Below are 16518 nucleotides of genomic sequence, written 5' to 3'. Positions count from 1 at the left end.
TTCAGCATGGATGTGTATAACATACATTCAAAATAAGTAGTATCTACATATATTTTTGTTGGTTGGTTGGTTGGTTGGTTGTTGTTGCTTGTTTGATGAGACAGGGTTTCTCTGTGTAGCCCTGGCTGTCCTGGAACTCACTCTGTAGACCAGGCTGACCTCAAAGTCACATATCTGACTGCTTCTGCCTCCTGGGTGCTGGGATTAAAGGCTTACGCCACCACTGCCCAGCTACATATTTTTTTTTTTTTTTGCTTGTTCTTCTCTTATACAATGCATCCCGACAGGAGTTTCCCATCTCTCCATCCCCTCCCAGTAGCCCTCCCTTGCCTACCCTGTTCCCCAGATCCACTCCTCCTCTGTTTCCCTTCAGGAAAGAGCAGGCCTCCCAGAGATGACAACCAAACACAGCATAACAAGATACAATAAGACCAGACACCAGCCCTCATATTAAGCCTGGACAAGGTAACCCAGCAGGAGGAAAAGGATCCCAGAGCAGGCAAGAGAGTCAGAGACAGCCCCAACCCCTGCTGTTAGGAGTTGCACAAGAACATCAAGCTACACAACCATAACTCATATGCAGAGGGCCCAGCACAGACCCATGCAGGCTCTTTGGTTGTCACTTCAGTCTCTGTGAGCCCCTATGAACCCGCTTAGTTGATTCTGTGGGCCGTGCTCTCCTGGTGTCCTTAACTCTTCCGGCTCCTACATTCTTTTCTTTTCTCTGAGCTACACCTACATATCTTGACTCCTATATGAGAGTTAGCCTAAATCTCTTTAGGCTTTGGACTTAGCTTTGGATAACTTACTCCTCAGTATCTCTGCCTGGTTGTTTAATAGGTGTCTCAAACTTAAAATGTCCAAAGCAAAGTGATTTATTTCCCAAGCTATGTGACCCCACCACCATGCAGTCTTTACCGGCTTGAACTACACTTTGAAATTTATTTATGTATGTATTTATTTAATGTATATGAGTACAGTGTAGCTATCTTCAGACACACCAGAAGATGGCATCAGATCCCATTACAGATGGTTGCAAGCCACCATATGGTTGCTCGGAATTGAACTCAGGACCTCTGGAAGAGCAGTCAGTGCTCTTAATCGCTGAGCAATCTCTCCAGCCCCATTTTGAAATTATTATACATCTAATGGTTTCAAAACCCTGTCTCAAACAAACAAACAAACAAACAAAACAAAAACAAAACAAAACAAAAAGAAAAAGAAAAAAAAAAGGAGCTCCCACTGGGCATGGTGGCACATGGAGGCCATGCAGCAGCCTGTAATCCAGTGGAGGCCATGCAGACGCCTGTAATCCAGCAGACTTGTGGGCTCAGACTGTAATCCAGCAGACTTGTGGGTTCAGGTCCTGCGTGTCCTATACAGTGAATTCTGGGCTGTGGTGGGATGTGTAGAAAAACCCTGTCTTGAAACAACAATGAAACCATCTAGATTCTAAGCATCTCTTGCCTCTGCCATTGTTGCCAGTCCAGTTCAGGGTACCATCATTTGTTGGTCATGCTTCTTCGCCCAGGATACAGTGTGAGCAGCTGCCTCACACTCCACCCCCATAACTTCCCTGCCGTGATGGACTGAACCTTTTCAGGGAAAGCCAAACAAATCCTTCCCTTGAGTAGCTTTTGTCAGGTAATTGTCACAGTAACCAAGAAAACAACTAAAAAGAACCTCACAGGGCAGCCAGAGAGATGGCTGGAAAGCTGAGAGCCCTGGCTACTCTTCCATTTCCAGCCCCTACATGGATGCTCACAACTGTCTGTAACTTCAGTTCCAGAGGACCTGATGTTCTCTCTGGCCTCCTAGATATCAGGCATGTATGTGGTACATAGACAGGCATACAGGCAAAACACCCGTACACATAAAATAAAATAATGACTTCATAAGCAAGGAGGTACAGCTCCCTGCCAGCTAAGCCATTCTTGAATTCCTGTCCACCAAAGTGTGAGAAAATACTCACTTCTTGTTTCGTTTCTAAACTAGAGAGAACAATAACTCCTGTACGACACGTAGGTAACTACCAATGTACTCCCTCCCTTCCTAGTCTCCAAATGCAAGTGCTGATTTTTTTTTTTCGAGACAGGGTTTCTCTGTGTAGCCCTGGCTGTCCTGGAACTCACTCTGTAGACCAGGCTGCCCTCGAACTCAGAAATCCGCCTGCCTCTGCCTCCCAAGTGTTGGGATTAAAGGCGTGTGCCACCACTGCCCATCAGCAAGCACTAATTTTTTTTTTCCCTCCTGATACTTGGGATTTAACCTAGAACCTTAGTATATTAGAAGAGTACTACTGAGCTACATCTCCAGTCTTCTTTTTGCCTTTTATCTCAAAACAGATTTTGCCAAGTTGCTCAGGCTGGCCTTGAACTCTCTGTAGCCCAGACAGGCCTTTAGCTTGGTGTTCTTCCTGCCTCAGCCTCTCAAGTAACTGGGATTGCACTTCTGCGACACCAGGCCCAGCTCCTATTACATTTTTTTCCATGACAAATACCTCCAACTGACACAGTATGAATTTCCTCTACTAGAACAGTACCATGTAACAGCGACACTGTTTTAATTGGGCCTGTGCCCTACAGTGCCTGCCACAACGCACTCAATAAAGTCGGTTTCTGAAGGTCTAGGTTATTTTGCCTTGAGGTATAGGCAGCCTGAATGTGGAGGGGTAAGAGGCAGCCTGAATGTGGAGGGGTAAGAGGCAGCCTTCCTTTAAAGCCAGGTTCCAGTCATCCTTAGCCCCTCCTTCACTGTTTCCTAGCTGTACGTCTTTTGGCCCAGATCCCAAAGGTGGGCTCATTTTGCTTGACTCCCAGTATTTTGAAGTGAAGGAAGCTGCCCATCTCCACGCCCCCTCCCATCAAAACCCACAAAAAGTCACTGTGAACCTCTCAGAACTGCAGTCTACAAGTCAGTATACCAAGTTCTCAGGAGGAATCTTACATTGCTCTCCCCAGGTACCTCTCAACAGCCAGAGGCAGCTAGGAGAGACAGGAGCAAGCTGGACCCCAGGACACGACCCGCTGCCCCTGTGCATACACAAATTCCACCAGTGCACGGCTCTGTGGTCCTAGCATGGTGGGGGTTGGGAGCTCTGCAGGAAGAGAGTGTCCATCCTCTGACACCCTTGAGTATGGAGTGAGGGCACCTCAGTGCTGAAGATGAATGGATCATCAAGGACTGAAGGAGTTGGAAGGGGTTGTGACTGGCTAGGAGATGATATGGAAGAGGAAAGGTTGAGGGCAGACAAGAATAAGTGGTGAGCCCCAGCCCATGCAGGGATACCTATAGAGAACAGGTGCTTGGTCCAGCAGCAGAAACAGGATCTGGGTTTCCAAGTGGGGTAGAGGGAAGAGGCAGGGGAACAGGGGTGGCACCAGAACATGTGGTCTAGCTCAGGGAAGGCTGAGACTAGGAGGAGCTAATGAACCAGAGGAGGATGAGGGAGGAGACAAAGGGCATGCCCAGATTCCTGCCCTATAGGGGCATGTTTGTCCTGAGGCGTATGTGTCCCACTGGGTGTAAGGGGTTTATACCCAATGTAACCCTGCATATGTCACTCCTACAGACACCTGCTGCTCACCTAGCTTATGGTGGTCCTCATGCCTTTGGCAAGTAGGTCTCCTTGACCACAAAGAGAGGCTTGGAATGTATGAGGGTACCTGAAATGAATAGGGTCAGGCTGCTCAGAGAAAAAACTGTGGCCTGCCAATCAAGAGCCCCCCAAAAAACAGAAACAGCATCGGGGGACTGGTGGTGTAGGATAGGCCCAGTTGGCTTAAGGAGTCTAGACATACAGATTTGGAAGTCGGGGTGCATGAATGGAGAATGTATGTGAACATGGGCAAACTGCTGATCACCGGAACAAAAGTGATAGTGAGAAGCCAAGGGTCACTATGCTCTTCACTCTTCTACACATACTTGGAAATCCTTCAGAGAACAAACTTCAAATGAGGTTTTTAAAAAGAGAGGTGTGTATGCCTGTATTTCTCATACGGTGTGTATATCCTGCTGAGACTCAGAGACCTCTGGGGATGTAAGTGGATAGATAACGGGGCCACTGGCCTGTGCATACCTGTGAACAAACTGATACATATTTGCAGTTGGAGATAGCTTGTGGGCAGGGCATGAGGGAAGGCAAAGCTCTGTTCTGGTCAGGTGTTCCACATTCAGCCCAGCATCCTGCAGAGCGATTCCAGTGTGACCACAGCTTGTTCAGGCCTTTGACCCCTCGAGTGACCTTTAAACGGAATATGTAAGATTGGGCCCGAACTCGTGACAAGGTGTGTTAAGGTGTGAACGGCAGGCTCTGAGTTTGGGTTTGGGGGACACGACTTGTAAGTCTGGGCGGGGCCACGGGCCGGAGTTTACTATCTGTGGTCTCTTCTTTCTCCCACGCGTGATTTCCCCTTAGCTCTGCGGCGCTTCCTCCCTCGAATCTGGCTGTAAGGAAGGTTCCCACCTGTTGGGGGGTTAAGAGGAGCCGAGCCCACCCCAGCCTCTTCCGTTGCGCCCTCCCGCCCGCGCCCGCCCAGCAGGGCTCGGGTCCCGCCCCCGGGACCGCAGGCAGCCAAGCGACCGCCAGTGAGCGCACCGCGGTCAGAAGAGCGCAGGGCGGCAAGAGCGCACAGCGGGGACCCTGCGCAGGGAACCCAGCTGAGACAGGAGCCGCCCGAAAGGCGGCAGAGCAGACGGACCGCCGTGGAGAGACCCGGGGCTTCGGGCGGTGCCAGGCAGGTGAGTGTAGCTGCAGGGAGCCCAGACCCCGGGATCTGGGCTCAGTGACCCCGCCACCTCATGCCCATCTGGTCCTATCCCTGTCCCAGACCCAGACACTGCTACCCTCTTCGCACCTCTTAGCTGATTCTTGTCTTTTATGTTTTTACCCCGTTTTTATACCAGTGCCCTCTATTTTTCTGTCTCTTTCTAGTCTTTTCTCTCTCCTGCTGTGTCGGTCTTCCCGCGTCTCTCTCAACCCATATTGCTGTCTCTTTTTAGGTGTCTGTCTGTCCCTCCCTCGTAGGTATTTTATCTCCTGTTCTCTCTCTTCCTCCCTCCCTCTCCATCCTGGTCCTCCGCAGTCCCTATGTTCCGCTCCTGTCTCTTCTCCAGTCTCTGTCTCTATATCTCCCTGCTGTTGTCTCTGTGTGTACGTGTGTGTGCGCGCGCGCGCATGTGTGTGTGTGTGTGTGTGTGTGTGTGTGTGTGACATCTTCCTGCACCACTCTTCCTTGGTTTCTGTTACTCTTTCCAATTTGCTTGGCCTCTCCCTAGCCTCAGTCCCTGGCCATTTCTGACTCCCTATGTATATAGTCTCTGTCTCTTTTGCTCCCTCTATCCCTCTGCCTCTGTTTTCTTGATCTATTAATCCTTCCCTTATAACTCCATGTACGTCCCCGAGCATGTATGCCCATGAGCATCTCCCCTTGTGTTGTAGGGTGTGGGTGCAGCAAGGCCCTGCACCCATAATTCCCTCCCCCACAGACGGCCCTTTCCTCAGGGCCCCGCCTGGTACCAGGAGCCCCCCCAGCAGGGGGACTGCGCCTGGAAGCTGTAATGGAGGCCCTGCAGAGGCAGCAGGCAGCACGGCTGGCCCAAGGGGTGGGGCCCTTGGCCCCTCCGCGCCTACCGCTTCCACAGCCTCCTCTGCTTGGCACCCGGACCCTACAGGCTGCTGAGGGGGCTTTAGGGGTAGTTGGGGCTGAAGAAGAGGAGGATGCTGAAGATGAGGAGGGAGAGACACCCTTAGCAGAAGAGGAGACAGCTGAGCAGAGTCATCCAGGAGCCAGATGTCCCAACTCACCTTCCAGCCAGTCCCCTGGAATCCAACCACATGAGTGGACCTATGAGGAACAGTTCAAGCAGGTAGGAAGCCTCTCCCCACCACGGCCAGGCTGTCCCTCCTTCCTCTCTCTGGCAAAAATAGTCTACACATCCCTACCACCCTCTACAAGACATAAAAACAGACCTAGAGAGAGGTAGGAAGACTGAAAGATGGATAGTGATGAGTCAGCAGAGACACCCAGATATATAGAAAGTACACAGGCATTCATTAGGAGGTAACAGAGGTCCTCAAGACATAGGAACTGACCACTGGTCACCATAAGAGGCCATCGGTGAGTTGGAAAGAGAGATGGAAAGAGTGTTAAGGGTCGTTGAGAGAAGGGGATCCAGAATCCAAGGAACCCACAGAAACACTACCCCATCTACCCTCTCACGTATCAAGTCACTTGTACCAAAGGGAGTGTCTCAGGCTGGCTGCTGCCTTTGGAAGGGGAATAGGTTGCTGCTCTATTTGCAGGCTGGTATGCCCAGCCTCTTTCCTGCCACACTGCTCTGCCATCCAGTGTTTTCACCTGGCCTAAATTTCACTTGTGTCCATTCCCAGCTTGTGCTGGTTACTTCAGCTGCAGTGTAACTGAGCACCACACACACACACACACACACACCCGTGCAAACTGGGTCTTTATATACATGACCTTAATCCAAACCCTTCCCGACTAGGGACAGTAGACCGGGCTGTCACCATGGGGTTACTCGGAGCTGTGATTTCCAGCTCTGGTATTCTGGTGGTGTTACTCATAGGGTGTCGGTTTGGAGTGTTTTCTAAAAGTGCTAATATGTAGCTAGTGTTCTGCAGCATTGGTGTAAGACCATGGATGTCACTCAGGGCCTTGTCGCTCTGGAGATTCAGCCGTAGCGACTGGTTCTCCAGGACATGGCTCCGGGCTTATGATGGACAAAGTGTGGGTATCATTGTGGGTACCCACGTGAGACTTAGAACTCTGGGTCATGTGTGTGTAGCTCCAATGCTGGATCTCTGGGTGTTTGATACTCATGGGAGGATTTTACAAGGTTCTTATTGAGGGATGGAGTGTTACTTCTATGTGTGACTCATAGCAAGCTGAGGCTGAGAATCTGTTACTCTGGGTCAATGACTCCATTATCCTGGAACTGTTCGTTTTAGACTTGGGAGGCAGTATTGGAGGTGGGGATGGCCAACAGATTCCTAGGGTTCTGTCATCTCAGGTTCTGTGTTATGTGGCCAGTGCCTGTGTGATAGCTTCTATCATAGACACTGTAACCACCTCTGGATGGAGATCAGACAAGATGGCTCCTATAAGGAGTTCCCCAGCATCCTGCTTGCCCGAACTCACCTTAGTTCATGTCCTGGCCCACAAGGATGCGAATTGCATGAAGCCCTTATACAGATTAAGGGGAATGAATACGTTTCACCAGTCTTCTCAGTGTGGAGCACAGCCTCAGCCAGCCTGCCTTCCCTCCTGCCGCTCTGAATGTCCATCCTCAGGATAGTCAAGACTCTGTCTTGAAGAGCAGGCTGAGCTATGGAAGTACCTTCTAGCTTCTTCTCTCCCTATATCTGCCACACATGCAAGGTTTGAGATGCCTAGAGGCGCCACTAGCTAGGATAGGTCTCGTGGATGTATTAGACAAAGGCAGGCACCCTGCCTGCCCCTGGGGTGTGGGCCTGGTGCCAGAGAATTTACGTTCAAACTCCATTCATGTTTTCACCAAAATTGGGGACCCAGGAGTAAGGAGGGCAGTGGAACTGGAGTATAACCTTAATCCTTTCCCCAGCTGTATGAACTCGACTCGGACCCCAAGAGGAAGGAGTTTCTGGATGACCTGTTTAGCTTCATGCAGAAGAGGGGTAAGCAAAGCGATGCAGGGGGGAAATACCTGGACATTTCTCCTACTGATGAGGTTTTGAGGAAGGAAGGACTCAGGATGTAGTCCTCAGGTGCGGTCCTCCCTGCAGAGGGCTGAGGTTGATGGCACCTGTCCTTTGGGCCCTCAATAGCATCTTTAACCTCTGACCCTGCCCCCCTTCTCCACCAGGGATTAATTAGTGGTGGACCCACAGGCAGGTTAATGAGTGTGAGATCAATGAGGAAGGTGGGAGGGAGAACTGGTCAGGACTAGTTTGAGATAGCAGGGTCCCAGGAATGCCTTGATTGTGTACAGTGTACCCTTCTTTCTGCCTCGTCTCCCCTCCACTTCCTTTTGGTTTAGCCCGGGGCACTCCCCACCTGTCCTGCAGCAAGAAGGAATAGAGTTAGACTGAAGGAAGGCTTTCCTAAAGGATGGGCCGAGGCCCTGTGAATTGGGTATTGAAGAAGGGATTTCTCTCCAGAAAAATCTCAATGTTGAAAGCATATAGAAGGGGCCCGAGGAGGGAGGGAAGAAGGTGGCCAGCAGTCCATCACTTCCGCTTCTCCCCAGATTCATGGGTCTGAACACTGACTCATTATCTCTCTCTACAAAGCTAATTAACTCACTCAGAGCGCAGCCTGATAAGCTGCTAATTAACTGGCTGCACTGCCCCCCTCCCAGGACAGCTTCTGGCCCAAGTCTCCCCAGTCTCCAACACAACGCTCAGCGATGTTTTCTGGTCCCTTCCTTCCCCAAAGTGAGCACCCCAGGTTTTCTTGCTCCCCAAGGAGATCTAGTCAGGGCAACTCCAGTGTTCCTTCTCGACACCTTCCTGGGGACCTTCTCTCTCCTGGTAATGGGGTGGCGTGGTCTGACAGCACAGCCCACACCCCGAGCCCTGCCTCCCTCTGCTCAGCTGCAGGGGGAGGAGGTCTCGCGGGGCCGATAATTTCCCCCCATTAATCAGGCCGCAGCTAATTGTTCGGGTCCAAAGGCGCCGGTGGAAGGGGCTGTGATCGGTAAGGAATTAACTGGGGCCCATCGCTCAGCTCCGACAGGCCCCTTTGTCAGGACTGGCTGGCGGGGGTGGCTAGGCTGAGGAGTTGGCTGGCCCAGGCGGGATCTGATTCTTCTGCACCTGCTGTCCCCTGGCTTCCTGCAGCCTTTGAGGGTTGCCGCTTTGGGGAGTATAGTTCTTCTGCACCTATGGAAGTCCTTGCTACAGCCAGCCCAGCAAACTAAAGCTTTCAGGCGAGTCTGGCTCTCTGGTAGATTAGAATGGCTTTTCCTTTTTACATATTTGGAAAACAGAGTTAAAACAGGCATAACATTTCCAGGCTGTGAGATTCTAATCTCTGCGCCTGTGAATAAAGTTTCATTGGAGAATCGCCATGCGCATCCTCTTAGATATCATCTAAGACTGTTCTCGGATATAGTCGCAGAGCTGGGTATTTATAACAGGTACCCTTTGGCCCACAAAGTCTAAATAGTTACCTTCTGGCCCTTTACAGGAAAACCAAGCTGATTTCTTGTCTTAGTCTCCTGTCCTTCCTGCTATGGGGAGTGGGTAGTGGGAGGGGGGTTTCTCAGCCTGTAATCCTACCCTTCTTCCGCAGCCCTTTCATGAGACCTGTCCTTATCCAAAGACATACCTAAGATGTCCTCAGAGGTCTAATCTTACTGTCCTGATTTTGACTTTCTACCCACTTCACACCAGGGACGCCAGTGAACCGGGTACCCATCATGGCCAAACAGGTGCTGGATCTGTATGCGTTGTTTCGCTTGGTGACAGCCAAGGGAGGCCTTGTGGAAGTCATCAACCGAAAAGTGTGGCGAGAAGTCACACGCGGCCTCAGTTTGCCCACCACCATCACCTCAGCCGCCTTCACGCTACGTACCCAGTGAGGACAGCAGAGGACCAGAGGGGCTGGGCGGGGCGCGAGAGTGAAGGGAGGCGCGGGGATGGGACCATCCTCTGTGTCCAGCCTCCCACCGCCCATTCGTCCGCTCCTAGGTACATGAAGTATTTGTACCCATACGAGTGCGAGACGCGGGCACTCAGTTCCCCAGGGGAGCTCCAGGCTGCCATAGACAGCAACCGGCGAGAGGGCCGCCGCCAGGCTTACACGGCGGTCCCGCTCTTCAACTTAGGAGGGCCCACACCTCGGGGCGCTCCTGGCCCCGCCTCGAGTCACGGCCCCGCCCCGACCGCGACCCCGAACTGCTCCGGTCCCACCCAGGGTTCTGCTTCTGGCTTACCAGCGCACGCTTGCGCTCAACTGAGCCCGAGCCCAGTAAAGAAGGGTGAGTGGGGGGAGAGGGCGGAGTTTGGGGTACTGCGTCTCTGAGATCTGTGCACAGGGAATATCAAAATGTAGGAACTCAGGTGTGGGAAGCATTGCGATATGAGAGCAGCAAGATCTGACGGGGCTCAGGGGTTTTGGGATCCCTAAGTTAGTGATCGTGAGCCTTGAGGTCAAGAAAGCCCGTGAAGTCTCAAGCCTTCCACAGCAGCCTTATTCCACAGCTATCCTCATAGGGATCCCATTTGGATGTAGTTTGCAACCTCTGTGACTTATTTAACAACAAAGAGCAAAGAAAGCTTGCACATTCTCTGACCTAAACCAGCCCAGACCTATATCCGCTGGCCCTTTTTTCTCCACATCTTCATTCTCTAAGCCAGAGTCTTTGGATGGGAGGAGAAACTGAACCTGCTTTATCAACCTGTACGACCTCTGTTGGTCCCAGGTCTAGGGGAGAATCAAATTCAAATGTTGGTTGGATCAGAGTGGCCTGTGTTTTTGTTTTTGTTTTTTTTTTCCAGAGGAGAGTGGAATCCCACCCCCTCGTCTGGCGCCACCTGTCGGCTTAGCCTTGGAGGCAGCACGGGAGAAGCTGGCACCAGAAGAGCCTCCGGAGAAGAGGGCTGTGCTGATGGGACCCATGGACCCACCTCGACTGGGGGCACCCCCCAGTTTCCTGCCCCGTAGCAAGGCTCCCCTAAGGGGTGAGGAAGGGTTTGTTAGAGAAGGTTTTGGGCTAGTGTGCTGAGGGAGGGTGGACTCTTCGCCTCGTGGGTGTTGGAGGTGGTACAGGCAGGTCCCTTTGTAGACAGACACGTAACTATGGTATGGGGTTCAAGCGCAGGGATAAGGAAGGAGTCTAAGTGTGAAATCCGATTCCCCCCACATGTGACTTCCCTACCTTCTTCTGGACAGAAGAGCGGTTGGATGGGCCCCTCAATCTGGCAGGCAGTGGCATCAGCAGTATCAACATGGCGCTAGAGATCAATGGGGTGGTCTACACTGGTATGGGAATTATAGGCTGTCCATATTGGCATGAAGTTGGGGTTTACACTGGCATGGGGAATTTTAGATTTTCTCTGTGAGCATGAGGTTCAGGGGGTATCTGAACTTGCATGGGGGTTCAGAGTATTGTTACACTAAAACGGGTTCAGGAGAATGTCTACGCGGCATGGGGTCCCAGCATGGTCTACGAAGCATGGCTGCCATGCGATGTCTGTCTTGTCGTGGATCTGTGAGTGTCAGTATTTATTGTGCACCACTTCAAGCTACCCACATTGGCATAGGAGCTTCTCACTGACTAGAGGGACTTGCCATCAATGGTTTGTGGGGGTCCCACACACTCTTGTTTACTTTTGAATTTTACATCTCTCCGACACTTTATCAGGTATCCTCTTTGCTCGACGCCAGCCTGTGGCAGCTTCCTTGGGTCCAACCAATCCTCCACCTCCACCCTCTACAGGGCCCCCTTCTAGCACCTTGCCCTGAAAGCAGCTACTGAGAACCAAGAGTCCCAATATCCTTGCTTGGGGGGAGGGGCTGAGAAGGCACCCTCCTACCTTGATTCCTTCAGGATGTGATGCCCACTCTGGGATCCAGTCCTGGTTGATGTCAGCATGCCACTTCCACACCAAAGGGATTTATAATTACGTTCCATCTACCTCACTGTGAAAGGAGGACACTGCCTCCCTAGCTAATTCCAGCAGCTTCTACCAAAGAGCTTTCCTCCCAATAACACCTATCGTCCCCTCATGTGACCCCTATGTCAATGTCACCTTTGGTACCCCACCTCTTTGAGTCAATTCTGCTCCTTTTCAGGAAGCAGGTGAAGGACTGGATTTGAATGTGAAGCTATCCCTTGGGTTGCATCTGGAAAATAAAGTTGTACTTCCTGTGTCTCCTGTGCCTCCTCCTCTTGCTTGGGACCTGGGAGGTGGGGGATACACAGACTCCATTGAGCTGTCCAAGTGGTAGGCAAAGCTCCGCGAGAACACAAGAGTGCGCTTTTTTTGGAGGGAAGCAAGCTTTCTCTACATTGTTCCCTGATTGGTCTTGAATTCACTGTGTAGAGCAGGCTGACCTCAAACTTAAGTCATCCTTCTATCTCTCCTTTTTTTCCTAGTACCACCATACAGAGCACGGTCTCAAATCAGATTGTTTGGGTGTAAGTCCTGACGATAAGAGGCTTAGGTGCAAATCACTTGATCTTTAAAAGATTCCAAAATTTATGGTGTCTCCCTCAGGAAGCTGCCTACTGATCTATGGGTATGAACCTATCTTGGAACAAGAGATCTATTTATTCGCTAACCCTCAGGGAATGGTTGGGGTGGGGGAAACTCTTTGTATCCTGGATTTAGAACACTAAAAATCTTGACAACCAGGTCCTGGAAACCAGGATAGGGCTAAGACCCAGGGCGTTACCTAGGTAACCAGATTGCTTTGACAGCGATTACTTCCGACCTCCAAAGACTAAGACGTGACGTCACGTCCGACAGGGCGTGCCCGTGCTCTCGGATTGGCCAGTCTTCTTATTTGGGCGGACGTCCCACCCTCAGGCTGTTCCGGACTCCTGCGGCCAGGCTGCAGAAACGATGGCGGCTCTGACGGATGTGCAGAGGCTACAGTCCCGAGTGGAGGAGCTGGAGCGCTGGGTGTACGGGCCAGGCGGCACCCGAGGCTCCAAAAAGGTGAGAGGTCCGGTCTATCGATCCGTTTCTGGGGCAGGGCAGAACAGGAACTGTCCACTGGCCCTGCCCTAGGGTCTGATGCTGCTGTCAGGTCGTCCTCAGAACAGGCTTTGAAATAATAAAGATCTAGAACCTCCTGGTACGAACCTGACCCTCGAGGTCCGTTCCCGAGGGGATTGGGATGTGGGGGATGCTTAAGCCTTTTTGAGATGGGTTCGGTGACAACTTTTACAAAAAACTACGCTCTCACAGGCGTACTAAGGAGACCAGGCGCATTTAAAAACTGATTAATGGGAGTTTCCGTAAGAGCTGAAGCCCGCAGTTGGACTGTCGTCCTAGAGCCGTGCAAAATTAATTTCTTAATGAATCGCGGGTGGACAGGAGCCCTAGAGGAGGCAGAGCACAAGTGGATAAAGAAAGGCTCCAAGGGGTGAGTGGGGAGGTCTGAGCAGGCCCAGATAAGGAAGGTTGGTAATTGGGCCCAGGTGTTCAGATGTGGGTGAACATCGTGTCTGAATTGACAAAAACTTAGAGATGCCCGAAAATCCCTGTTTACGATGTGGAAACCACTTACTGGAGCGCTTCTGGTAGTATTAGGAATGTTCTGGAACTGAGGACATCAAAGGTAATGACATGCCTGTGTACTTTTTGTAAAATTGTCACCAGCACATTCTCTTCCAAGTTGAGAACCAACTTTTTGAAACACTCTCCCCCTTTGGCATCCATTTGTGTGCCTTCACGTGTGTATTAATCCCTTAAATATTAGTGTTCACCTTTTACAAAAGCCTCGAGTGAGGTCATTCATTTCCGCAGCCTCCCCCTACCAGATGACTCTTGACTGTTAGAATAGTATACTAAGTCCTAGGCAGGTTCATTCACTGCCCTAAGTTCAGTTAAACTCATTTTGTGTCTTTATGTCTCCAGTGTATAGCTCTGTTCCAGATTTCCTGAGCCCCTAATTGATCTTTGTCTATTAGTCTCCTCCACTGGGACATCCCACAGACATCTCAAGCTCAAATCCTTAACACTTAACTGTATTCTGCCTCTGCCTCTAAACTGATTTTCTTGTGTATTCTCTACCTTGGGGATTGTACTGTGTTTGGGATCCCAGAGAGTGTTGGGTCTCCTAGGCTAGACTTGATATGAGGGTATGGGGCTAGGGTATGGGGCTAGGGTATGGGGCTAGGGTATGAGTAGGCCAGGCAGTCTGTTCCCCAGCCCTGAGCTAAGAAAGATCCGGGTGAGGGTATTTGCATATTTCATGCCCAAATATAGAGGTTAGGAACCAGGAAGTATATAATATGTAACGGTGCCCCATCAAAGCCTAAATGAGTTCAGTATCTCCCCAAGCAGATGAGTACCCACACCCCATCCTGCAAAGGAGAACATGATTTACTCCTCCTCACGTTAAAGGGTGCCTAAAGTTCCTTCTAAAAGAGAAGGGTTCCTGTTCCTTCTAAAAGAGAAGGGAGACCTTCAAAGGCTTGAAAGTCTAGAGAGAAAATAGATCCTTCTTCCAGGTCTTTATTTTGGTTATTTTGGTTTTTCAAGACAGGGTTTCTCTGTGTAGCCCTGACTGTCCTGGAACTTACTCTAGTCCAGGCTGGCCTCGAACTCAGAAATTCGCCTGCCTCTGCCTCCCAAGTGCTAGGATTAAAGGCGTGCACCATCACCACCTGTTTTTTTTTCTTCTTTCTTCTCTCTCTCTCTCTCTCTCTCTCTCTCTCTCTCTCTCTCTCTCTCTCTCTCTCTCTCTCTCCTTTTAGACACAGTCTTTATTAAGTAGCCCTGGCTGTCCTGGAACTTGTCATGTAAACCAGGCTGGCCTCAAACTCAGAGATCCGCCTGCATCTGCCTCTGGAGTACTGGGGTTAAAGGCACTCGCCACCTCATCCCAGTTCTTCTAATTCTTAAGCCAAGTGGTATACCTTGGGATTACCCTCTTCTTTTTTTCAGGTGGCTGATGGTCTGGTCAAGGTGCAGGTGGCTTTAGGGAACATTGCCAGTAAGAGGGAGAGGGTGAAGATTCTCTACAAAAAGAGTAAGTACTTCCGTTAGGCGTCCGATTGCAGTGTCTCCCACATCTGTAGTCCTTGAAGCCTGTCCGCGCCTGTCAGCCAGTACGTCAGCAGACTAGCCCCTTAGGATTGAAATCATATTACTGCTGATGTGGTGAATTGGGGGTGCTTTCTTTTTTTTTTTTTAAAGATTTATTTATTATTATTATTATAAATGAGTACACTGTAGCTGTCTTCAGACACACCAGAAGAGGGCATCAGATTTCATTATGGGTGGTTGTGAGCCACCATGTGGTTGCTGGGATCCGAACTCATGACCTTCAGAAGAGCAGTCGGTGCTCTTACCAGCTGAGCCATCTCACCAGCCCTGGGTGTACTTTCTTGTAGCTAAATCCCAAGCCTATGCCGAGTGTCCAGAGTTGGGGGCCGAAACTTTTTCTTCAAAGCTGTCCTTGGAGGATAGGGTATGATATTTCTCTAGGCAAGTTTGAGAAGGAAGTTGATCACTCAGAGCCCCCAGTGTTGGTTTACCTAAACATTTCAAATTATCGAAGCTAGTAACTTTCTCAGTAATCACAAATTAGACAAAGCCTTAGCTTGTCGTATGGCATTGAATAGAAAGGTACCTTCTGCCTTGGTGAGAATAGGTTGGTGGGAATGCTAGGGATGGGGCATGGCTGGTGGCAGCACTTGGGTTCCAGGCCCCAAAGCATGAGGTCAACCAGCAGATGATGATAGCTGAGTCATCTGAGGAGTAGGGGACCAGTGGATGCTGCTGATCTGGTGCAGTGTGGTCAGCCTAAAATTCAAGGAGCTCCCCAAGGGTTAATGCTCCCCAAACGTCACTTAACATCTATGTATTTTGTATGTGTGCATGTATGTGTTTGATTGTGTATGGTTATAGGACAGCCTGTGAGATTCAGTTCTCCTTATATCATGTAGGTCCCAGGGATCAAACTCAGGTCATCAGGCTTGTGAGCAATTGGCTTTATCTGTTCAGCCATTTTGCTAGCCTCCAAACTTCCTTTATAAAATAAGGTCCCACCGGGCAGTGGAGACGCACGCCTCTAATCCCAGCACTTGGGAGGCAGAGGCAGGCGGATTTCTGAGTTCGAGGCCAGTCTGGTCTACAGAGTGAGTTCCAGGACAGCCAGGGCTACACAGAGAAACCCGACCCTGTCTCCAAAAACCAAAAAACAAAACAAAACAAAAACAAAACAAAAAAAAATCACAAACAAAAAGTAAATAAATAAATAAAGTTCCATTTCTAAGTTTTTTTTTTTCTTTTTTTCTGTCCTGCTTCTTTGGTAGTTGAAGACCTGATCAAATACCTAGATCCTGAGTACATTGATCGCATCGCCATACCTGAGGCCTCGAAGTTGCAGTTCATCTTAGCAGGTAAGGCTTGACCTCAGTGCACACGCACTGAGGACATCAGGTGTGGAGGAGTCAGGCACAGTGATGGCTTCCCTCTGATATTTTGATATACATATTAGTCTGTCAACTACCTTCATATTCTGGCCTGGCTCTGGACTGAGACCCAAGGTGGACTTTTGTCGTCAGCACTGGGCGTAGTATATACCTCTAGGCCAGCTGCATACAACAGTGCCAGGCATTTGGATGCTACTTCAATACTCTATCAAAGACCCTTCCCCAGGATTTTCCTTTAGAATCCTCCTCAGTGCTCACTGGGCAGAGGATCTTCCTGGAAGGGGCAAGCACAAAGAGCATGACCATCCAGGAGAAGGGAGAACACTGGCATGAGAGTCTCCCTTCCTTTTTTACGGTCTGTCTCTTTTCTTTTTGTGTATTTTTTGTTTTTGTTTTTTTTTT

At 50.2% G+C, this 16518-nt stretch overlaps 2 protein-coding genes across 4 annotated transcripts in view; both read left to right on the top strand.

Moving 5' to 3' along the window:
• Nucleotides 1-4658: 4658 nt before the first annotated feature.
• On the top strand, nucleotides 4659-11877 carry Arid3c (AT-rich interaction domain 3C). 2 transcript variants are annotated; one of them, XM_031377104.1, is made up of 8 exons: nucleotides 4659-4740; nucleotides 5488-5868; nucleotides 7603-7675; nucleotides 9395-9578; nucleotides 9692-9981; nucleotides 10502-10684; nucleotides 10896-10985; nucleotides 11368-11877. In XM_031377104.1, the coding sequence occupies exons 2-8, from the start codon at nucleotides 5560-5562 to the stop codon at nucleotides 11466-11468; spliced, it is 1230 nt and encodes a 409-aa protein (XP_031232964.1). In that variant the 5' UTR covers nucleotides 4659-4740; nucleotides 5488-5559; the 3' UTR covers nucleotides 11469-11877. The 2 variants fall into 2 exon arrangements, with proteins under 2 accessions (XP_031232964.1, XP_031232965.1); XM_031377105.1 differs by lacking the exon at nucleotides 10896-10985.
• A 613-nt stretch (nucleotides 11878-12490) lies between these two features.
• Dctn3 (dynactin subunit 3) overlaps nucleotides 12491-16518 on the top strand; it is a 9057-nt gene continuing 5029 nt past the window's right edge. The window contains exons 1-3 of one of the 2 annotated variants that reach the window (XM_031377103.1): nucleotides 12491-12667; nucleotides 14624-14708; nucleotides 15997-16083. In XM_031377103.1, coding sequence (XP_031232963.1) covers nucleotides 12572-12667; nucleotides 14624-14708; nucleotides 15997-16083 — 268 coding nt within the window. In that variant the 5' untranslated portion in view covers nucleotides 12491-12571. The remainder of the gene's footprint in view (nucleotides 12668-14623; nucleotides 14709-15996; nucleotides 16084-16518) is intronic. The other variant, XM_031377102.1, reaches the window with a different exon arrangement.

Source organism: Mastomys coucha, unplaced genomic scaffold (assembly GCF_008632895.1).
Source record: "Mastomys coucha isolate ucsf_1 unplaced genomic scaffold, UCSF_Mcou_1 pScaffold18, whole genome shotgun sequence".
Lineage (NCBI taxonomy): Eukaryota > Metazoa > Chordata > Mammalia > Rodentia > Muridae > Mastomys > Mastomys coucha.
This window is presented reverse-complemented; position numbering and strand designations above follow the sequence as displayed.